This window comes from Astyanax mexicanus, chromosome 24, assembly GCF_023375975.1.
Source record: "Astyanax mexicanus isolate ESR-SI-001 chromosome 24, AstMex3_surface, whole genome shotgun sequence".
NCBI lineage: Eukaryota > Metazoa > Chordata > Actinopteri > Characiformes > Acestrorhamphidae > Astyanax > Astyanax mexicanus.
Window position 1 is genome coordinate 26,707,437 of NC_064431.1, and position 24,969 is coordinate 26,732,405.

General features: G+C 40.1%; 2 protein-coding genes across 11 annotated transcripts in view; one reads left to right on the forward strand and one right to left on the reverse strand.

The window, feature by feature from the left end:
- LOC103029679 (solute carrier family 2, facilitated glucose transporter member 9-like) overlaps nucleotides 1–24,969 on the forward strand; it is a 1,095,244-nt gene that overhangs the window by 470,351 nt on the left and 599,924 nt on the right. The window lies entirely within an intron of this gene.
- magi1b (membrane associated guanylate kinase, WW and PDZ domain containing 1b) overlaps nucleotides 1–24,969 on the reverse strand; it is a 205,967-nt gene that overhangs the window by 77,059 nt on the left and 103,939 nt on the right. For all 6 annotated transcript variants that reach the window (XM_049471426.1, XM_049471423.1, XM_049471424.1 and 3 more), the window contains exons 3-4: nucleotides 3,730–3,849; nucleotides 2,384–2,584 (exon numbers count right to left, since the gene is read on the reverse strand). In XM_049471426.1, the coding sequence (XP_049327383.1) occupies nucleotides 2,384–2,584; nucleotides 3,730–3,849 (321 nt within the window). The remainder of the gene's footprint in view (nucleotides 1–2,383; nucleotides 2,585–3,729; nucleotides 3,850–24,969) is intronic.

A 24,969-nucleotide genomic window follows, 5' to 3' on the forward strand; every position in this document is an offset into this window, starting at 1 on the left:
GAGAAAGAGAGAGAGAGAGAGAGAGAGAGAGAGAGATATAGAGAGAAAGAGACTGCTGGATGTGTAGTTACAGACAGAGAGATAGACATAGAGAAAGAGACTGACACAGACAAACAGACAGAGAAACAGACAGATGGATGGACAGTTACAGAGAGGGAGAAATGGAGAAACTGAGACTGACAGACAAAAAGACAGACAGTTACAGACAAAGAGAGATAGATGGAGAGAAAGAGACCAAGATAGATAATTAGACAGACAGGTAGAGAGATGAAGCAATATAGAGAGAGAAAGACAAACAGAAATAGACAGACAGACATAAACAGACAGACAGACAGACTGTATTAGCCAAAAGGACTGATGGATGGACAGTTACAGACAGACAGACAGACAGATAGATACTGAGACAGACAGACAGACAGACAGATAGACAGTTACAGAGAGGGAAGGATTGAAAGAGTGAGACAGACAGAAAGACAGAGACAGATTGGCCAAAAGGATGGATGAATGGACAGTTACAGAGAGGAAGAGATAGAAAGACTGAGACAGACAGACAGGCAGAGAGAGAGAGAGAGAGAGAGAGAGAGAGAGATAAACAGAAATAGACTAACAGACAGGCAGATTGGCCAGCGGGAAGGATGGATGGAGGGAGACAAAGAGAAAGAGCTGGGGACAGACGGATAGAATGATAAACTGAGGGATGGACAGTGAGATAGAAAGAGACTGAAAGAGTCAGACAGAAAAACAGACAGAGAAAGAGACAGTTAGAGAGAGAGAATTAGATAGAGAGAAAGAGATAGATGGATGATGGATAGATACATAGACAAATTAAAGTAGTTGTCACTTCATTAGAAAGGGTGTCCACAAACTTTTGGACATATTGTAATATGCCATGTACATATATAAGTATTGCTATATTATTTCAGATTATCTCACTCTGAACACACAGTGAGAGTGAGGGTCCAGGCCACGCCCACACTCCTAATACAGATAAACAATTACCCCATCCTGACAGTGTTAAATTAATGTGCTCACAGTCTCCACAGCCAGAGGGCGCCGTTCTGCCACTCAGCCTGGCAGCCAGACAGCAGCTCCTCACACTTGTAGCTCTATGTTCACTAAACTCTAGTCTACATAGCCTTACTGCTCAGATATGATTCTTATCCTGAGAATACATCTATTTAATATTATTGCCCATTCCTTAATTCCTCTGTGATAGGGAGCTAAAATCAGCTTTAATTAGCTTTTATTTGATTTCATTTTTCTTGTTCCACCTTAAACGCTGCAGCCTTTGCTGTCTGTTGCTCCATTTAAGGTAGAAGGTTTAGTAACTTGCTAGCTACTGAAACGGACTACTAGCAATTTTTTTATGCTCATTATAAAGACAATTACCATAAAACATTGAAACTACACTTTTATATCTGTGGTAATATAGAGGTTTTCATCATTTTTATCAAGGAAAATACTCACATTTGTGGGATTCATATTAGAATACCTGAGCACATGGTCAACACAGACTAAGTCTAAATATAAATATAATATTCTGTAGATGGTTGCAAAAAGTCTGATATACAGCTCTGGAAAAAAGCTAAAAAAACACTTTAGTTTCTGAATCAGTTATCAGGTTTCTGAAACATTTCTCCCAAATTCCAAATAAAAATGTTTCAATTTACAGCATTTTCAGAAAATGATTTTATTGGCTGAAATAACAACAAGAAGATGCAGAGCTTTCACACCTCAAGTAACTCAAAGAAAACAAGTTCTTCTTCATAATGTCTAATAATAATATTTGGTGGAATAACCATTTTTTTTTATCACAGTTTTGGCATGTTCTCCTTCACCAGTTTTACACACTGCTTTTGGATAACTTTATGCTACTCACTCCTGGTACAAAAATTCAAGCAGTTCAGCTTGGTTTCATGGCTTGTGATCATTCATCTTGATTATATTCCAGAGGTTTTCAAATAGGTAAAATCCAAGAAACTCATCACTTTTAAGTGGTCTCTTATTTATTTATTTTTTTCCAGAGCTGTACTTACCTCTGAACGGCAAAAAAGCTAGCGCTGCGGGTAGCGGCTTATGTTGATACTGCTCCAGCCTTGGGGCTGGACAAACTTCACTGAAACTCCTTCACTTTCCCCCTGTACTTTAGCGGAGTAATTTACTTATGTGAGGCTAATTGCTTGTTAATGTGTGCTAATGTCAATGAAGTTCAATTAATTCAATTGATTAATCGATTCTTTGGTCGCTTGTGCCGCCGCCATTTTTCCAGTGATTCTCTCTGTTTTGAGTGTGCCTCTGAAGTATCTTTTAAGTACTAAGTGCTTAAGGGGATAGGGTCTTCATCTATCTGTAGTAATATGATGATTTATGCAGAGCTGCACACCTGTGAAGCTGCTGTTCATTTCAGGAAGCTCCTCCTCATCCTCTGTTTCTGCTATTCCAGCATTCTGCATCTCATTGTAGGATTTGCTGCGGCGGGGCGTGAGCTGCTGAGAGATGGGCTGGCCGGCCGCACGAACATCACTGCTGACCACCCTCACACCGGGGGGCTGCGGCGAGGGCTTCGGGGTCCCATAGTAGTTACCTAGGCAACAAGGGAATACTGGTGTGAGTTGGCAGAAAAAGAAAACTGTAGAGAAAACAAAATGTGGGTTTTTTTTTTTTTTTTTTATAGCTTGGCTGATTTGACCAGATACCCTCATAAAACCTCATTAAATGAGGTGAGCTAAGGATAATTATGATTATAATGATGACTTTAATGATGATGGAGGTGATGGAGGTGGTGATGGTTTATTGGTAGATGCTCTTATGCTGATTAGATGCCTAATGGCACAGTTACAGTGTTGGGTAAGAGAATTAGATCAGTGTTTAGAAGAATAGAACAGGACATCTATTATTCTGTGTGGTAAATGAAAGTGTGTGTAAATATATATATATATATATATATATGTGTGTGTGTACGTGTGTGTGTAAGAATGTGTGTGTGTGTGTGTGTGTGTGAGTACGACACACAGGGTGTGATGCAATCGTGTGAAATGTCCATGTTTTGGTGGTCTAAACACAGAAGGCACAGAAGGCACAGCCGGGTCCCTCCATTTCACACTAGAAGCTAGAATCCTTCATATTCTTAATTTTATACAGTGTTATATTATAATACACCAGCATGCCAAAAATAATGGGACAGGAATTTAGTGCATCTCAAAAAAAATTAATTCAGTTCAAAATTTATTGTTGATGATTTTGGCTTTCAGCCAATTAAAACGCAAAAATCAATGTCTCAGAAAATTTGAATATTATATAAGAACAATTGGTACTTTTGGCAGTGTAGGCAGTGTGCCAAGTCCTGCTGGAAAATGAAATTCTCATCTCCATAAAAGCTGTTATCAGCAGAGAGAAGCATGAAGTGCTGTAAGATTCTCTGGGAAAACACTGCACTGAATTTGATATAACACAGTGGATCAACACCAGCAGATGACCGACATGCCTCTCCAAACCATCACTGATTGTTGGAAACTTCACACCTTCCGACCTCAAAGCAGCTTGAACTCTGTGTCTCTCCGCTCTTCCTCCAGACTCTGCTCCCTCGATTTACAAATGAAATGTAAATTGTAAAATTTACTGATGGTCAGTGATGGTTTGGAGAGACATGTCTGTCATCTGCTGGTGTTGATCCACTGCTTATTGATTGAATTTCTGACTAGTATAAAGATGATTCTCTTAAACCCTTACCTTCATAAGAGCCAATTTCCAGAAGCGTCCCGCTCTGTTCGAGTTTCAGGAAGTCATCCACAGACAGGAAGTTGTAGTCCACACCAGGCACCTCTCCGTCACGAGGTGGGCGGGTCGTACCTGCAATAAACAGGAGGAAATATGATTAAAAAAAAAAATGTGTTTGTGCTCATACAGTCCCCTACCCCGCTCACCCCTCACAGTTTATGGATAAGTTTTTTTTTGTGAGATTTTATCAGTGATGTAAAATACAGCTCTGGAAAGAAATAATAATGTTTTTTTTCTCTGGAATATAATCAAGAGGAAGATGGATGATCACAAGCCATCAAACCAAGCTGAACTGCTTGAATTATTTTTGCACCAGGAGTGAGTAGCATAAAGTTTTTCAAAAGCAGTGTGTAAGACTGGTGGAGGAGAACATGATGCAAATATGCATTAAACCTGTGATCTCTTTATTTTTTCCAAAGCTGTATAATGGGAGTTTTCCCAACAGAGATTTATAAATAAGAACAATGTACCAGTGCTGCTCTCTCTAAAGGCTTTTTGATTTGGTCTCTTAGCTCTCTCTTCATTAAGTACACAGTGATGTGTGCAAATTAATGAGTTGGATATATAAATAAAAAATAAAAAAAACCTGCAAAAGCACTGTGATACAATGTGATATCTAAACTGCGAAGTAAAGAGGAATGGGCATGCATATCTGTCTGATGTCTCATCTGCATTTGAGATGGGTGATGATGAACCACGTGAATTTTACCAAACTAAAAACCTCTGGAATATAATCAACAGGAAGATGATCACAAGCCATTAAACCAAGCTGAACTGCTTGAATTTGTGCACCAGGAGTGAGTAGCATAAAGTTATCCAAAAGCAGTGTGTAAGACTGGTGGAGGAGAAGATGCCAAGATGCATAAAAAAACATGTGATTCCTCACCGAACTACTCCTTCTACTGATCCACTGAAGGTGAGAATCAGCAGCGTGTTTTCCAGGCTGCAGCTCGTGGTGGGCGTCAGTAAAGACATCATCACTTATTCATAAAGCTGTGAACTGGCATGACGAAGCATATTCAGGCTTCGTACAGCAATCTGGCCACAGTCTACCTGCATGTGCTACACGCTAACAGTGTGCGGCTGGGTGTGAGCCGTGCTGGAGCGCGGCGGAGGCGGTGGGGGAGGAGATCGTGTAACATATTGGAAGGTAAACGATGACAGGAGGCAACAGAGAGCGAGCTAATGTACGCCAGCCAGGCCTGCCCTCTATCTGACTGCCAACCTCTCACTCACCTTCTGTGTGTGTCTCTCTCTCTTGCCCTCCCTCTCTTTACTAAATGCCCAGAGATTACAGAAGCCTGAGGATCAAAGAAGCCCATTCTGTAATCCTGCCTCCTCTAATTCTGCCCTTCGCCATCTTCCAGCATGTGGAATATTAACAGGCTCATATCCTACATTCATATACTGTATATTTCTCACTATATAGCCCTATCCGAATAGGATTAATTTCTCAGGGGGTCCTGGGGTAATTTTCTATGAGGGGTCCTCTGTGATTTTATTCCCATCCAGAACGATCATGTATGTGTTTAATTTTCTCAGACGTCCTCTGAAAAAAAAATTACAGGCTGAATTATCTACTGTTTTTCTCTGAACTCCGTGGTCCTCCGGTAATTTTAGTCCTGTCCGGACTCACATCTCTGAGTTTAATCTCCTCAAGTTTAATAAAATAACCATTTGTCCACTGCCACGCACCATACTTACACTTTGAGTAGGGTTGCATCAATACCGATACCGTATCTGTATCAGCGTCGATACTGGCACTTACACACAGTATCGGTATCAGCAATGGGTATCGGCCGATACCATTTCCAGGTTTGGAATGCGGGAGTAAAAAATAGCAGGGTAAACAGCGCGGGCAGAATGTACAGACAGCCAACTATCTTAACAGATCTTTAAAAAAAAAAGGCGAAAACTGCCAAGCAGCCAATCAGGTTATTATATCTTATTCAGGATAAGACAGTTAGTATCGGTATCGGTACTCGGTATCGGCCAATACCAGAAAAGCTGGTATCGGTATCCGTAAGGAAAAAGTGGTATCGGTGCATCCCTAACTTTGAGTGCCATGTAAAACACAACAGCGAGTGGAAATAGAGGAGGTTCTGAACACAGAATTGTGAAATATTTTTCACAGACCTCCCCCTGAAAAATGGATCCCTACTGGATAGGGCTTAAAAGATATTTTAAAAAAGCAAGACATCATGCCAATATCCAAAGAAATTCAGGAACAAATGAGATAAGAAAGTAATTAAGATTATCAGTCTGGAAAAAAGTTAAAAAAGACATTTCTTTTTTTTGAAGTTTTGAAACTCCAGTGAACTACAGTCAGCACTTTTCCACTAAAAGAACTCTGGTTCTTAAACTAGTACAGTTCAGGCTTATATGAACCATGGTCTATTTTTTTAGCGAACCAGACCACGTTTCCACCAGTTTTAGTGGAACCTGAAGCAGTTCTGAAGCAGAACTGATGCCAAATCAAATCTATGGAGATACAGCAAATTACTCTTTCATCAATAACCTTTCAATCACTGGTTCAACCATCACTTACCTCAGCTTTAACACAGAGAAAAAGCTAAAAAGCTAAAGCTAACGGGTGGAGAATTCTTGGCATACTTCTCCACATCACACTACTCCACATCTACCTTGGCTTTGGGGACCCTAGTGGGCTGTAACATGATTAATGCAGCCGTGCAACTGAATTATTTACTCCAGAAATCGTGCATTGTAATATAATATGTATTGGTGCACTCAGGGGTGCAGATTTAATCTGACATGTAGGGCGTGGTGGGGGGCAACATAGGTGGGCAACATAGGTGGGCAACAGCCTACATACTAGTGCAGCTCAAAAAATTTGAATATCATTGAAAAGTTACTTTATTTCAGTAATTCAGTGATCTATTTTGTTGTTGATGATGATAATTACGGATTACAGCCAATGAAAACCAAAAAATCAGTGTCAGTTGAATACTATTTAAGAACAATTGGTACTTTCTGCAGTGTGGGCAGTGTGCCAAGTCCTGCTGGAAAATGAAATCCCCATCTCCATTAAAGTTGTTAGCAGAGGGAAGCATGATGTGCTGTAAGATTTTCAGGAAACACTGCACTGACTTTTTTAGATTTTATATAACACAGTGGACCAACACCAGCAGATGACAGACATGACTCTCCAAACCATCACTGATCATCAGTAAACCTTAAAGCATTTTATTTGTAAATCAAGGGAGCAGAGTCTGGAGGAAGAGTGCAGAGACACACAGTCCAAACTGCTTGAGGTCTAGTGTGAAGTTTCTACCAATCAGTGATGGTTTGGAGAGACATGTCAGTCATCTGCTAGTGTTGATCCACTGTGTTCTATTATCAAGTCATATATCAATGTAGTATACTGATTCAAGTAGTTTGCTACATTGTGGTGCAAGGTGGTTGCTTTGGAGTTGCCAAGTTAGTTCTAGGAGGTTGCTATGTAGACCAAGGTGGTTGACATGGTCTCCCAGGTGGTTGCTTTGGTGTTGTATTTTAGACAGTTGCTTAAGTAACCAAGGCGGGCACTATGATGTATTATATGGTTGCTAACAGACAAAGACAGCTGGGTGGTTGCTGTGGTATTGCATGCAGTCAGCTTTGCAATGCACAGCTGTAAGAAGCAGCTATGTAGACCAGCAAATAATGATAACACTGGTACTGCTATCTCATTCCTTTTAACCCAGTCAGGAAAGTAAAGAAACCATCAGTACCACTGCAGCCACCTATCCTCACCCAGATAAGCGCAGATAACAGTGCAGCATGGCTGCTTTTGTGTGTGTGTGTGTGTGTGTGTGTGTGTGTGTGTGTGAGACTAAAACTAAGTGGAAGCTGCAGCACTACGCACCCTCCAGTAAAAATAGCTGGGCCTTGCTCGTACTCATACATTCAGTTTCCGTTGCTAGGGACAACCCTGCGAGGCTGGAGAATCACTCTCAGGCCTCCCTGATGATTGTGGAGTTTACAAGCTGCTTCAGCACAAAGCTCCATACATTAAATCACTGCTAAAACCAGTACAGATGTAGAAATTACAGCATATTATAACGTTGTTTATTCTCAAGCCTATTGATTTCATTAGCCCCAGTATCAAACAATATATTTAAAAGCCTGGAGTAGTGCTGTATATGTATATCACAGTATTATTTAAGATTCTTATGGTTAAATTATATTTTTGGATATGAAAGTGTTTTTACATGACTAGGCTTTTTTACATTCTTGTGACTTATACTACTGTTAGGAATACATATAATAAAAAACTCTAATGCTTTAAATTAAGGCTTTGATTAGTTTTGAGTTTACTTTGTCCAATAAAATTACACAATATAAGAAGAAATCAGACTTCATTATCAGAAAAAACACAGCTGAAGAATGCCATGAACAATAGAAATTAAAAAGAGATACGCTTTCTTTTCAAAACTAATATTTTACATAATTCCATAAACACTGTAAACAAACCTAAAATACGCAAAATATAAGTATTCAAAGCTCTATTGCATAAGTAAGACACGCAGGCTAGGATTTCAAGTCTCGATAGCCTTCATAAGGTTATATTACACCTTTTAAAACTATTTAAACATAAATTTAAATACAGTGAAGGCTTATTTTAACAGATGTATGTTGTCATAACAGCTGTTTTCTTCAATTTTGATGACATATTACCTCAGAGACTGTTATAATAAGTGTTATGAATGTTTATGTATGCTTAAATCAATTGTCATTAAAGGCTAATTGTCAGACATATGCCAACATGCCAGTCTCAAAACAATGATACGTAATATAATGCACTGTACTCCCCACATCCCCTCAAAATTAATAAGGCTCATAGAAGAAGCATTCATCCAGTGCTGACCCTGGAGTCGTACGCACTCTGAACCATGTACAGCAATTTTGCTAATACAGTTCCTTTGCATAGCTTAGCAAGTAAGGAGCCAGCAGAAGCCAACGGTGCCAACTTTCTGACAATACGAGGCAATTAGCCGGAGCAGCTGTCAGACCCTATCGTACTAGAGGTAATTACCCAACACACCCCAGCAGTCTGAGGACTTCACAAGAGCCAAACCCTATAACACCGACCCAGCAAAATACGTCCCCAGAGACAAGGCCCTTGAGCTTATGCTCGGCCGGGACTGCATGTCCCGCTGTTGTAGTGCCTGGGGAACTCTCGAGTTTAGCAAAGCAAAACGTCTCAGTAGAACATTGTTAGTTATCGCTGCTTAAGTCTGATAACTAATGAAAGATTCAAGATTCAAGTCTACAAGGTGCATTCAAGTCTGAGTCTTAAGATTCTGAGAAGCAAGTCTGTGAAGTCTTGAGATCATAACTTACACAAACTCTCCAAAACCACCACCATCAATCCACCCACGCCAAGAGGTTTTTAATCAAGTCTCTGGGGTGAACATGAAGTCTAAAGACTCGAAAATCTCTCAAGAATGTGAATTCTAGTCAAGTCTTAGGTCTTTAGCATCCAGAGACAAGTAGAAGTTGAGAGTCAAGAGTCTTGGTTGCGAGTCTGAGCAGAGTCTTAAGTTTCTTTAAATTCTTAAAATACTGGGATGAAAGTCTATGATGTCTCAAGATCACAACCTACAGCTACACAAACTCTTCAAAACCAATCCACCGACCTACCCACCATCAATAGAAGTGAGTCAGGGATTCAGATGACCCTGTTCCCAAGAGGCTTTGAATCAAGTCTCTGGGGTGAACATTAAGTTTCAAGACTTAAGGGTCTCTCAAAAGTGTGAATTCAAGTGAAGTCTTGAGTCTTGAAGTGGAAGTTGAGAGTCAAAAGTCTTTGTTGCGAGTCTTAAGTTTCTGGAATAGGAGTCTGAGCCAAGATTCCAGCCTTTGGGTGCATCCAAGTTCTTAGGATACTCGGAAGCAAGTCTGTGACGACTTGAGATCACATCCTACATCTACACAAACTCTTCAAAACCAATCCACTAACCCACCCACAATCATCAATAATCAATAGAAGTGAGTCAGGGAGTCAGATGACCATGTTGCCAATAGTCTTTGAATCAAGTCTCTGGGGTGAACATCAAGTCTCAAGAACTAAGGATGTCTTAAGAGTGTAAATTCAAGTCAAGTCTTGAGTCTTTCATGTGCAGAGACAAGTGGAAGTTGAGAGTCTTAATTTCTGGTGGGAGTCTGAGCCAAGATTTGAACCTCTGGGTGAGTTCAAGTTATTAAGATACTGGGAAGCAAGTCTGTGAAGTCTCAAGATTACAACCTACACCTACACAAACTGTTTAAAATCAATCTACCAACCTACCCTATAATCAATAGCCGTGTCAGGGAGTCGGATGAGGATGCAAATCTAAATTGAGTCTCAAGACTCATGAGTTAAGTTGCAAGACTCTGGGGTGCAGGCCCATGTCTAGTCTCAAGAACACAGGGGGACAGTATGAGTTGAGCCCAAGTCTCTAGGGTAAAAGTCTCTAAGGTAAGAGGGACCTCAAAACTCTGGGTGTGAATTCAAGTAAAGTTTTGAATCTTTATGGTGCAGGTCCCAGTTCAGTCTCAAGATTCTTGAGTGCGAGTTTTAAGACTAGGGTAGCAGCCTGAGTTTATGGGTACAAATCTGAGCAGAGTCTCAAGACCTATGGCAAACGTCTGAGCTGAGGCGCTTTGACGAGAGTTTTGGGGTGCAAGTGCACTTTCAAGTTGAGTCTGGATGGGAATTTGAGGAGTCAGTTCCAAGACTTTAGATTCTTTAGACTACTTTATGACTTTTAGATCACAACCTATGCAGACACTACAGAACCAACATCAACCCACCCAAGGACTGGGAAATTGTGTAAGTCTGTCTTTCCTTTTGCCAAAATATTTCTTTAACCGAGCTCCACTCCACATGTTTGTGTGTGTGTCTGTGTGCATTGTAGCAAGATGTTCGCTCGCTGGAAAAGAGCAGTGTAGCTTCACACTGAATCAGCATCAGCAGTCAGGCCCTCTACACTGCTGCCTGAGAGCATGTCAGACACTGACACATACACACACACACCCAGCACAAATAAATACTGTACGGTCTTTTATACTTGCACCTTTCCTATCCGAAAAATCTGTTGAAAACATGCACTATTTGAGAGTAGCGCTGGAGACAACATTAGTTTTGTGAGAATAATGATATATATACATACTCTGGCATTTACAGTGGCAAAGCTATATACTTGAGTCACCTGGGTGCAAGTTGGAATTGAGTCCTTGGATACACCACAGAGTCTTGGGTCTCTGGAGTTTGAGTCCAAGTTGAGTCTCTGGGGTGCAAGTTCAATTTAAGCCTTGGAGGTAAGTCTAAGACAAGTCTAGAATCTTGGAAGTCAAGTCTCTGGGTCCAAATCAAAATCGAGTCTTGTTCCTGTCAGACTTTAGTCTATTTAAAGTATTTTTTTGAGAGTCTTTTCAAACTAGTCTAGTGTATGGTTAGCATAAGTTGACGCAAGAACTCAGTCAGTCTGGGCTGGGTGTTTTTATGTTTGTGTAAGCATCACATTGTACGAAGGCAATCTATTCCTGTGTGTGTGTGTGTGTGTGTGTGTGTGTGTGTTTCTCTCTTATCAGTCGTCCACTGCCACCCTGTAGCATAGCAACAATGAGTGTAGCCTCTACCCCAGGAGAGACCAGATTAACACTGTTCCCTTCCTCTCTCATTCACTCTCACCCTGCATCACTGCTGTTCTCCATCCTATTATCTCACTCACACACTCGCTCTCTCTCTTACACACACACACACACACACACACACAACCACACACACAACCACACACACAACCACACACACAACCACACACACAACCACACACACACAGACGGACAAACACAAAACACAGACAGACATAGAAACAGCCAGACAGAGCCATAGACAAAGGAACAATACCACAGACATAACTAGGGAAACAGACAAAGCTATGCTCAAACACATATACTATTACAGACACACAGACAGACCCATAGACTCACACAGACTCACACAGACAAACACAGACAAACACAGACAAACAGACCCACAGACAATACCATAGATAAACAGACACCCAGACAGAGCCATAGAGACAGGGACAGACTCATAGATCCACACAGACAGACCCATAGACTAAGACAGACAGACAGATTAATCGATTTACACTACAAACCATAGATTAACACCTTCCATCAGACATACAGACAGGCCCATAGATTAACAGACACACAGTCCTAGATAGACAGACAGACATGGACACACAGACAGACATAGCCACCCATCGACTAGCACTTACAGACCCACAGACAGACCAATAGATTAAAACCTTCCAACAGACACAAAGACAGACGCATAAACTAACAGAGACAGACTTCCAACAGATACACAGACAGACCCATAGACTAGCACTGACTGACCTACAGATTAACACCTTCCAACAGACACACAGACAGACCCATAGACTAACAGAGACACAGACATAAACAGACAGACCCGTAGACTAGCACTGACAGACCCATAGATTAACACCTTCCAACAGACACACAGACAGACCCATAGACTAGCACTGACTGACCTACAGATTAACACCTTCCAACAGACAGACCCATAGACTAACAGCCAGACCCACAGACACACACAAACCCACCAGTACTATCCTGAACACTGTCTGCTGCAGATTAGTGTAGAAAGTGTGAATCTGAAGCTGAGTTTAGGACAGGCCTGAGCTGAGGACTGGATTTGAGGCTGTAGCTACAGAGCGCTGGCAGGCCAAACAGAGGAACGCATGCATTTTTAATGCAAACCCAAACTCTATTTTAAGTCAGCTGTCTTCAAGTTTCTACACAGATTCTTCATGCAGTGTGCCCTAAAACTGTAAACAGGTCAGAAATCTGGAAATTCTGTCATGACAAATTCTTATAAAGCCATAAAGGTTTAGAAGACCGGTTCCTAGACAGAAAACGGCTATTAGCAAAAGATACATTTTTTAATCACGATATTACACAAATTACAGTGCTAGGGAACAGAAGAGCAAAAAATAATCGTCAGACTAGTCGACTACCAAAATAATTATCAGTTTTAAAAATCATATTTAATGCTTTTTAAGACCTTTTTAAAACCTCAATAAATATAATTTAAGGCCTAAAAATGTAGACAAATACTATATTATTGTATTGAAAATTAAAACAACATTTTCCCATTAGTTTTTTATTATTTGTTTATTTCTTTTTTAAAATTTTGTTTCATTGTGATGTTGAACATGTTAGCATGTTTACTAGCTCACCACTAATGTTAGCTAATCCTCCGCTAACCCTAGTTTTCTCGCCGATAATGTAGCTAACTCTCTGCTAATATTAGCTAGCTCTACCCCAACATTAGTTCTCTCCCCAGTAACGATAGCTAGCTCGCAGCTAATGTAAGCTAGCTCTCCACTAACCTTAGTTCTCCTTCTAGTAACTTGACGCTAATGTTACTAGTGCTTTCCCACTATCATTAAATGCACCATTTAAAAATTGAACACTTGCAGCCAATTTACAGTAAATTTAAGACCTTATGTAGCTAACTCGCTGCTAATATTAGCTAGCTCTACCCCAACATTAGTTCTCTCAACAGTATTGTTAGCTAGCTCGCAGCTAATGTTAGCTAGCTCTCCTCTAACCTTAGTTCTCCTTCTAGTAACTTGCCGCTAATATTACTAGTGCTTTCCCACCATCATTAAATGCACCATCTAAAAATTAAATACTTACAGCAAATTTACAGTAAATTTAAGACAATTTAAGACCGTATGTAGCTAACTCGCTGGTAATATTAGCTAGCTCTACCCAAACATTAGTTCTCTCCCCAGTAATGTTAGCTAGCTCACACCTAATGATAGCTAGCTCTACCCCAAGATTAGTTCTCTCCCGAGTAACGTTAGCTAGCTCGCAGCTAATGTTAGCTAGCTCGCAGCTAACCTTAGTTCTCTTTCTAGTAACTTGCCGTTTAGTAAAAATTAAATACCCAAAGCACATTTACAGTAAATTTAAGACAATTTAAAACCTTAGTTATAAAAGATTTTAATTTAAGACATTAATTTCAACTGTTATCCAACCAAACTCGAGTGATTTACACACAGGGACCTGGTAGCAGTGGCAGAAACGATCCTCAGCTCCAGACTGCCATATTTAAATCAGCACATTCCTAAAAGCAGCAGATCGAGCAGCAACGTTCAGCCAGCATCCGGCTCTAAAAATAACCGTGTGTGAAAAATCCCTTTTATTTCTTCCGTTTAATGGTCCCAGAGCACGAGGATGAGTCGCACAGTCAGACGTCCCCTGAGCCATCCATACACACACATACACACACACGCCTGAGCTGCACTTACGGATTGGGAAAGGAACCAAGTAATTGATCTGGTTCTGCTGGTTTCAGCTCTTAGGTTTAATGCTTTCTTGGCTTTCTAAGACTCAAAATATAAAAAAGGCACAACCTGAAGAAAGCTCTGCCACTAAAGAGAAAGATTATAAATGTCAGGAAAAAAAGTTCACTGAGGGCTTTTAATTACATATGAACTACTTAAGCTACTTAAAAAAAAAAAAAACAGTAATCGTTCTTTACTATGGACAAGAGTGTTGAACTGATTTTGAAGAAGAGCAACACTTTGGGCTTCAGAATCCACAAATCAAATCCATTTTCACTTTTTTACGTTCCTTAATTAGAAAATGTTTAAAAAAAAAAACAATAACAGTAATCCAGTCCTCTGTTAGCATTCAGGCTAAGCTAGATATGCAGCATAGTGTTTTATTTTTCCATTTCATGGGAAAAGCTCCGATCCAAACAGCAACAACAACAGAGATTTCCCTCCCTCCTTTTTTAAACACAGACAAATCAAATACCAAACATACTTCTTTTATTTGAGCTAAACTGTTAATAAGGCACAGTTTAATCTGATATATTTTAGCCAGATAACACTAATTACCACACCTATGAACAAATGCTGTCTCTGCTGCTCCATGCTGTTTAAACACATGGTCTGTGCTGCGTTCACTGCTGCAGCCACGCGACTTCATTACCTACGCGTGTTTAACTCCCATGCCAGACAGTTTTGACCAATCAGAGGACACAGCGTGCTTTATATGTGGTTTATTGGTGTGCATTTTGGTTCATTAAGGTTTTTGTTTGTGTGAAAACAAACTAAACAGAGGGAAAACGCTCCAAATAAACAAACTAACCAACTGATCCAGAACATAGAAACTATCTACAAGTGTTAAAACGCCCTTAGAGATGAAGAAAGATCATCAGTCAAAAAGTTATTATTTTTGCTACTCTTAGCGTTTTGCAATTGTTGAATTTTTGGATGTTACCTTATTACTGACTATTTATTGTTCAGCACAGATTGTTTTTAAAACATTTTTTTATATTAAATTTGTACTTCAAGTAATTAATTTGACTTTTAGGGGATTTTTTAAGGGGTTCTTTACATTAAAACTCTGAAGGAACCACAAAAGGTGCTTTAAAGAACCTTCAAAATAACTTTTTTCTTCTAAAAAAGAACCTGTATTTAAATGTTTCTCCCACTGTTTTAAACAAAGAACCCCCTCAAAAGTTTCCTAATGACTTCTTGATCATTTTAACAGTGAAAGAACAATGCTAGCAGTGGTTTTATGGTCTGAATGTTATCTAAGCTCCCCAACATGCTTTTTTCCCCATCTATTTTTATCCATAACCTGCCATTTCAAAGCAATTAATGCAGCCTGTCTCAACTATTGGCTTAACTCTTCCCTTTCATCAGCAGCAGCTCCTAGCTTCCCTTGCCATCATTCAGAGTAATTGCATGTTGCATAATAACTCACCCAAATAAATGCTAATGGAGCGCTAATCATAACAAAGGAGACACCTACACAAGACAAACGATCACATCCATCAAAAGCCGGGAAGCACTTTTAGCGAATTAATAGCACCCCTGAAAGTCACCTAGCGAAGTTTGAGGCAGCACAGCCAATTTATAGCCCTGGGGGTCGTCGGCTGCAGTCAGCTCCAAATGCAGAGCGTGACCGCTCTCTCTGATAACACGCAGTGAAATAACGGAACATCAGGACTGTATATGTCCACATTAAGCTGATCACAGTTTAGCACAATCACTGTAGAGAGCATGGAGAGCACAGCGTCTCTCTAAAGGGAAGCGAACACGGGACTAGCACCTCTGCTGTCTGGTTGCAGTATGACATGTAGCTTCACCTATCACTATGCACCTCATTCACTCCGCATCTATGTTGAAACGAAAATGAGGATGAGGCTTCTTAAACTGGAAATTCCAAGGCAGCGAGGCGGCAGAATATTCACCAGTTTAAATGGTAGAGCCTGTGTGGAAAACTAACCTCATAAACCTCCCAAAATTAACAGTGAAAGCAGTCGGAAAATGGGCAGAAAATAAGTGTAAGATTCCTGGGCTGTTTTACAGGGTTCATACAGTTTTTAATCAAGAAATTTCCATGACTTTTCCATGCCTTCAAAGCAAATTTTCATGACCATACGATTGTTAAAATATCAGTGCAGACATGGACAATAAAACCAAAAATCAACTAAAACTATTAATCAAAATTGATCACAGTAGGGGTAAAATTAATATAATTAAAAAAAAATCATTAAGCAATGTTGACACAATCTTCAATAATAAAATACGTGTCAAATATTGAAAGCTCCATTGTTTGGGCTAAATTAGTGAATTAACTCATTTTCTCCATCGATAAACTGGAACACAAAGATTTATAGAGCAAATTTCCAAGACTTTTCCTAAACTTTCTGGGTACTTTTATTTTTTCCAACCTTATCCAGGCCTGGAAATTTCTATTTGAAATTCCATCATGACCGTAGGAACCCTGGTTTTAGTAAAAGGCTATAGCAACTGGATTGAGGTTGGTTATGTGGTTATATGCAGGATGTGGAAGGTAGCTAGGTAATTGCTTTTGTTTGCTGTATTATAAACTAGCATATTAGCTAGCTTGCTAACTTAGCGACTGTAGAAAAACACTACTGTCTAATTACAGTCACAACATTTTTCTCCAACTTTCACATTACAACCAGTGTCTTAAAGAAAAGCGTTCTGAACTTTTTTGTGTCCATGTTAATTATATATTAAATCAGACATTAAATTTATCTTAACATGACCATTAAATGCCAAATACAGCCAAGCATGCAAGTGTACAATCTTTTAAGACCAGGATCCTCATGGTAGTATATTAACTAGATAATTATCTAGCTAAGCATGCTACTCTAAAGAGCCGTGGCTTGACTAATGTTACCCCTCACTCATTTTTGGATTTCGCCATTAGGAACCTCTACAACTCTACACTGCAGAGATGTCCAGGAATGTTGCATTTAACATTTGTTACATGCTAATTCTTCCCAATAGCGCTACAATCCGATACCTCTGTAAAACGTGCAGCTTTCTTTTAAAGATGAGTGTATGAAGTGATAAACCAACAAAAAAAAACAAAAAGAGAAATAGAAACAGTTAAAACAAGAAAAAGAGAAGAGAGGATAGAGGAAGAGGTTTAAAAAGCAAGAAAGCGAGAAAGAGAGAGAGATATATTAATGACAGTGATAAATGGGTAGCCGAGCTGTTGGGGTTTCTTTGGGGAGCAGAGCGATCTGCAGTGGTGAGAAACGTATATAAATATAGATAAGAAGAAGAGCAGGATAATAAGATCATGCTCTGAAGTCTCATCCCTCATTCAGCTCCTCCTCACCGCCTGAAGGTGTGGCTGCTATTTGGCCTTCAACTACATGAGTAAGCACCAGCAAGTTCACTACCTCAGATAACCTCGCCACTGTATCAGCACTTCAGAACGGCGTTGGGGCGGTGGGATTAAAGGTTCTTGGGGGGTTGCTGGTTCAATTCTTGGGTTCTTGGGTGATCTGACTGCAAATGTGATCAGTTTGTAACCCAAACACTGAAACAACCTGTTGAGAAGCCTCTGTGCACCTCCCATATTATTCATGTTTATTCTGTAGCTACTGTTCAACAAAGAACATCCACCAGTTCTGAGACATATGACATTTTTCCACCAATGTGGAACAGGCTTGGTTCCAAGTCGAAAAACTTATTTTAAACCAATCTGAGCATTTTCACGAAAAAAAGGTTCCAGGACCGGAAACCTTTTTTTCCCAGCCAGAACCAAATAATAGTGAGTTTTTCACAGTAATGTAATTAATACATAGTGTTCATTAGATAGAGTAGGTAACATCTACCCAACATCATCTTGAGTACCTACAATCAGCTTAAATATTTCACATCTAGTGAACATCAGCTTGAGTAGTTAATATTTAATAAACATCAGCTAGAGCAGTTCACATCTAGAGAACATCAGCTTGAGTAGGTAACATCTAGAGAACATCAGCCAATATAGAAAATATTTATATAACATCACTTAGAGTAGTTCACATCTTAAGAACATCAGCTGGAATACTGCAATTAATATCTAGCGACTATCAGCTAAAGTAGTTAACATCTAGATAAAATCAGCTTGAGCAGTTCACATCTAGTGAACATCAGCTAAAGTACTTTTCATCTAGTCAATGCCAGCTGGAATAGTGCAATTAACATCTAGCAAACATCAACTAGATTAGTTAACATCTAGCAAACATCAGCTTGAGTAGTTAACATCAGTATAGAACCTCAACATGTAAACATTTAGTTAACAGTAGATAGAGCTGCTGCTGCTGCTGTAAAGCACTTCAGGCCCACAAACTGCAGTCAGCCGTGGTGAGAGATGAGATGAGAGTCATGAGTGAAGGATGAGGGATGGAGAACAGAACGTCTGAATATTAGAAGGTGATGAAAGACTGAATAAGGATGAAGTCAGTCCTAGAAAGCTCTGTTTTGTTTTTCATTTTCAGTAACTGTTCCAGACACAGTAGGCGTTACTGGGAGAGGCAGAAGTGGGAGGGGCTACAATTGAACTATTGCACACCTGAGAAGCAATACTACAGCAGTACTACTGCACACCACCTTCAATAACGAGGGTGGAGGGGTGAGAATGGGAGGAGAGATGGAAGTGAAAGAAAAGGAAATAAGAAAAACAAATGAAAAGAAATGAGATAAAGAAAAAAAAGGCAGCAATGGAGAAGAATGGGAAGAGAAAGAGAGACAAAGAAACAAAAACAAAAGAAAGTAACAGGGGTGGGGTGCGGTTCTCCAGGAACAGGGTTGGAAATCTCCTAAACCACTTAAACAAACAGTCATTACTAACCAAAATCACCCTTTAACATCTGTTCAATTTCAGCCTTTATTGTCTACCCAACACTGGCTTTTGAAATCCAAAAGTCAACCCATTAACATCAACTCAACGTTAATCTTTGACATCAACCCAAAGTTGACATTTGACTTCAACCATACATCAGCCTTTGACGTCTACCCAACATCAGCCTTTGACATCAACCCACTGTTGGTCTCTAATGTCAGCCCAATGTCCGCCATTGACATCAGTTACTGTATGCAGCCCTTTGTCTACTCAACACTAATATCCAACATCCACCTGACGTTAAAGGCCAAGGCTGTTTTGGCATCAAAAGGTGACCTTTGCAGTCAACCCAATGTTTACCTTTGATGCCAACACAGCCTTGGCCTTTGACATCTACCAAACATTGGCTTTTGGCATTCCAATGTTGGACCTTAACGTCGACCCAATGTTAATCTCTGACATCCACCCAGTGCTGGACTACCTAAAGTTAATCTCGGTCATCAACCCAAAGCTGAGGTTGAAATCAACCCAACAGTGTAATTTGACTTCAACCATATATCAGCCCTTGACATTTACCCTATGTCAGCTTTTAACGTCTACCCAACATCAGCCTTTCATATCAACCCACTGTTGGCCTCTAACATTAGCCCAATGTCCAACAAGGATGTCTTCTGAATGCTGGCCAGTGAGGTCAACATCAATTCGGCCAATTCTACTGTCTTCCCAACATTAAACTCTGACATCCACCCAATGTTCGCCTTTGATGCCAACACAGTGTCTGCCTTTGATGTCTACCAAACATTTAACTTAACGCCAACCCAATCTGATAGTTAATCGGATATCCATCCAATGATGGCCTTTTCCATCAACCCAATGTTCACCTTTGACGCCAACACAGTGTTGGCTTTTAAAGTCTACCTAATATTCGCATTAGATGTCTACAAATCTTGTCTTAAGACATCTACCCAATGTGGCCTCAGACATCCAGCCAACGTCAGCCTTGTGCTTAACATCAGATGCTTGCGAGGCATCTTCAGACGATAACGCTCGGAGTGTCTGAAACTAAAATCAAAGCAAATGTCTTGAAGTATGTTTAGAAATGCTTCAACTCCATCTAATAATAGTAAAAACTATTCCTATCCCCATTCCTATGAAGTCTATTATTATTTTATTATTTCCGTCCTTCTTTAAAAAAAATCTTCTGGAGTTTATTTATAGCTTCAACAGATGATCAGACATCTGAAATACTATAAAAATGTCAAAGCGGGATGGAACGTTGGATGTTAAATCTCTCACAGACCCCAATCCCTACATTTTCCGCAGCCCACCCTGCTGAATACTTAAATAGCTAACTGAAATGAATATGAAGCGCCGCTGCCTGGATTGAGCTGCGTTTGTTCTGAGATGGAGCCGTTATCTGTGAGGTTGGACTGCATATTTTATGAGCGTGACCCAGTCAGAATTATAGGTTACCCTCACTCTCGCACTTTTCTCTTTTTCCATCTCTCTTTCCTGTTTTACGCTCGCTGATTTGACCTCTTTTCTTCTTTCTCTAATATAAATGAAGTCAAATCTCCAGCACAGAGCCCTGCTCCTATACAAAGCTCTGATTTTGCTATTTATAGGTTTATGTTTGAGTAAAATGAACATTGCTGTTTTATTCTATGAACTAAGAACAATATTTCTCCCAAATAAATAAAAATATTGTAATTTATAGCATTTATTTGCAGAAAATGAGAATGGTCAAATTAATAAAAAAGATGCAGAGCTTTCAGGTCCTCATACAATGCAAAGAAACCATATTTATAATCAAAGTTTAGAAATCAATATTTGGTGGGAAAAACCCTGTTTTTCTATGACAGTTTTCATCTATCTTGGCATGTTCTTCTCCACCAGTCTTACACACTGCTTTTGGATAACTTTATGCCACTACTGGTGCACAAATTCAAGCAGTTCAGCTTGATGGCTAAGTGGTCTCTTATTTTTTTGCAGAGCTGTACATCTTTTGGAACTTTTCTTCTACCTGGTACCTGCATTACTTGACTCTACTAAACTGTATTTATTTTGTGTACTTGGTACTTGTTTTGTTCTCCAATTCCCCACTGAAATATTGCAAGTTTTTGTTTCTTTCAGCACAGTTTTAGCAAGGTTTACACATCATAATTTAGTCCCACCTCAGCTTGACCAAGAAGTTAGCAAAAAAATTAAATACCTAGTGTCAAGTCGATTAGTGTAGTATAGATACCATGCAGAAAAAATGTGCCAAAAGTAACGGCTGGAGTTGCATCCCCCCAGTAAAAACACTCCATAGCCCAATCTTGAGAGATCATTTGTCCCCTCTAACAGACAAGTGGCACAACATAAGCAATCAGTGTACCTCAAGGTTCATCACTTATTGAGACTAATTATTAAGACTAATTATATGGTGTTTCAGAATACTTCTAGAGATACATACACCTTTTGGACAAAAGTATTGACGATACATAGGTACAAAGATGGAATTGGTTTCCACTCTTCCATTTAGACTTTCGATTAGACGTTGTAGTATGTTCACAACACTATTCATGTGATACTGTGATACTGAATGAGAGGGCCTAACTTGCGAACTCTGTTCTTGTTCAATCCAAAGCTGTTGGATGGGGTTGAGGTCAGGGCTCTGTTTTGGTCACCCCAAATTTACCCCTCTCTGCCAGTATAGACCTTGCTTTGTGCAAACCAATAAACCAATGGTAAAGGTCATGCTGCAACAGAAAAGGGTCTTCCCCAATCTGTTTCTACAATGTTGGAAACTGTACAAAAACTGTACAGCTGTACAAAATGTATTGGAATGCTGAAGCATAATTATTTCCCTTCGCTGGAACTAGCTGGAACTAAGGAGCCTTGTAGGCCAATTCCTGTAAACAACTCCACAGCATTATCCCCCCTCAACCAAACTTTACAGCTGACACAGCACAATCTGGCAAGTATTATTGCAGCTTTCGCCAAACCTAGACTAGTCCACTGGACTGCCAGATGCTTGGGTGCCAGGGTTGTGCAAGAGGGTTGGGATAGACCTATTAAATGAAAAGCACAACACTGAGCAAAATTATAGCCTACCAGGACTCGAAAGGTAAAAGTTAACTCATGCTACAGGAAGCATAACTGCAGCCTTCCATACTACCAAAAGCCAACATCACCCAACAGCATCCTACTAATTAATGTGGGTAAGGAATGGCCAACCTAACCACCCAGAGAGAGCTAAGACGATCTTGTGGTAGTGCTGCAGTGTACTTTAGCACAACTCAGGACCTCCATAGCCTGGAAAACCTGCACAAATGCTCTTCCCTGTGTCGAAACCGCCTGGGGACGTTTTCCAGTGTATAAACATCTGAAACCTCCACATCTGCTACATGCTGATGGAGTGAGATACTGGTAGCTTGAGGTCCCTTTGCTCTGGATTGTGCTACTAAATCATATTCTAAAAGCTCCCAAACCACACAGATAGATACACGCTGCCCAGAAGTGGGCACTGATTTTGGGTAAACCCTACACTTAAAACAGCACTTTTTCATTTCGCATCAAATTGGTGTCGCAGAGGCGCTTTTAAATGGACTGAACTGTCTGGGTTTGAAGATGAAGATGAAGCTTTTTTTATTGCTATAAATATATTTGTAAAGAACAATCAGACAAAACTGGTGAGAAAACTGATGGAGCTTCTGGATCAATGAAGGCAACGGGGACCTTCTGATTGTAGCAGCAGGCTAGCGGATCGATCCTCGGACAAGTCTTTGTGGTTTTAACCTTTAACTGAACTCATGCGCTATTTGTCCAAGTGTTTGTGGATGTTTCAACCTTCTAATGAACGCATTAGTTACTCCACACAACACTTGTCTGGTCCCAGTAGAGAGGGTGCAAGAGAGAGAGAGAGAGAAAGAGAGAAAGAGAGAAAGAGAGAGAGAAGTACTGCCAATAGAACTGGACTCACATTGTGTCCTAATACCAAGTATGGCCTAGCTAGAGGGGTATAAAGCCCCCAGCACCGAGCTGTGGAATTAGGTTCTCTTGTATGATGGTTGGTGCTCCATTTAATACTGTTGGGATTTTGAGTTGAGAAGTTGGAGATGAGATTAGGTGGTGATCCAGGATCATCTAGTACTTGTCTTGTCTTGTGGGTGCATGCAATTGAATCCCAACAGCAATGGGAAAAGTTTGGGTATGACCATTAAATCTAGTTCACATTAAGGCAACCAAAAAAATCTAATTTAAAGTATATTTTCATTTTTCTGGGTGCCGACTGACTATTGTAGTATTCAATAATGGTGGAAGTCACAGGGCATCTCATGATACATTCTCACGATACATTGCCCACGATAAAGATGATATTGCAATACTGCGATTCTGCGATACTCGATATATATCGCAAGACAAATCTGTGTTCCTGAAGAGGTTTCACAGAAGAAGATTTTTACCCTATACATTTGATTAGCGCCACCATGTCTAGTAATGAAGCAGTTACTGTAGTAACTCAAATTGTGGGCGAGTCTTAGAGAGTTTAGAGTGCCTATGTTTCAATAAAAACAGCAATATTTTACGCCATATATCAACACAATACAATCAAAACAATAAGATATATCATGCTTATGATATATTATTCCACCTCTAGTGTTGACTAAATGTGCAACAAACAAAGGCCAAAATGCACCAACCGCATCATATTTTGAAGAAATTATATTTTGACTGTATGCACCATCAACGGACCAATGGCGAGCCACTATTAGAAACAACAGGTGTTGCAGTAACTAATGTTCATTAGAACAGATGTAACCCAGCCTAATCTAATCCGAGCATCAAGCAGCAGATCTTGCTTAGTGTTTCAATGCTTTAAAAAAAAACAAAGAGAGAGAGAGAGGTTTTTTTGGCTCCTGATGTCTCTCATGTTTGGCCATGTGCAGAAGGAAAGGCTCTGCAATAGAGCGATCTCGGGATGGGCGCCCATGTTGATGCTGACAGACGAGCCTTCTGGCTTGATGGGAAAGAGCTCACCATCTGTCCCAGCAAAGGGTTAATCCACAAACACCCAGCCCACATTCCAGCATTTTCTACCCCATATTTCCCCATTCTACTCAACCCAACTCAACATTTTCCCACCCACTCTACACCATATATTCCAGAGCACTGCAGTCCCATTCAAATACACAACCACATAAAGCATAGACAGTATCTTTGGAATCCAATGGTGCACCACTGAGTTCAATGGGAGGTTCTCAGCATGAAGCTGCTTCTGAGGAAAATCGAGCCACAACAGACGTGGTGTTGAATAGTTTCCCTACTGCAAATGGCATAAAATTACCAGTTATTTTCCCATAGCTTCTATACCCCAAATATTACCATTATACCATATATATTACTATTGCATCCCATGCAATGAAAAAGTTAGCTAAGCAAATGATGTGGGGTTGATGTTGCAGTTGGTCTGCAGGTCTAGGATCAGCAAAAGTATGTGCTGAAAGAATGAGGTCAGCTGACCTCAATACCTGAATATACTGAATATAGACCAGGTTATTCCATCATTGGATATTTTCTTCCCTGATGATTCCCACGGCCATATTCCAAGAGGACAATGCCAGGATTCATGAGATCATCATTTTCACACATGGATTGAGAGAGTTCACCACAGAGTCCAGACCTTAACCTCATTGAGAATCTTTGGGATGTGCTGGATGGAGAAGAATTTGTGCAGAGGTCAGACTATAAAATCATCAATGCTGTGAAATAAAATCAGCAAAACAACAGTAATCAGCCCTTTAATCAGGCATTTAAATGGCTTTTTAAAAGGTAAATAAGAGCGTTTTTCTGGGATTAAAAGCATAAAATCAGCTGTAACTGGAAATATCTGCTGGACTGAAGTGCACAGCTTTCCACAAGCACATTTACAAGCACGTGCCCAGCCATGTGGATGGAGGCCATTGGGTTACCTCGTGTTTACTCCTGCCAACCCCCTCACCCCCCGTTCGTGCT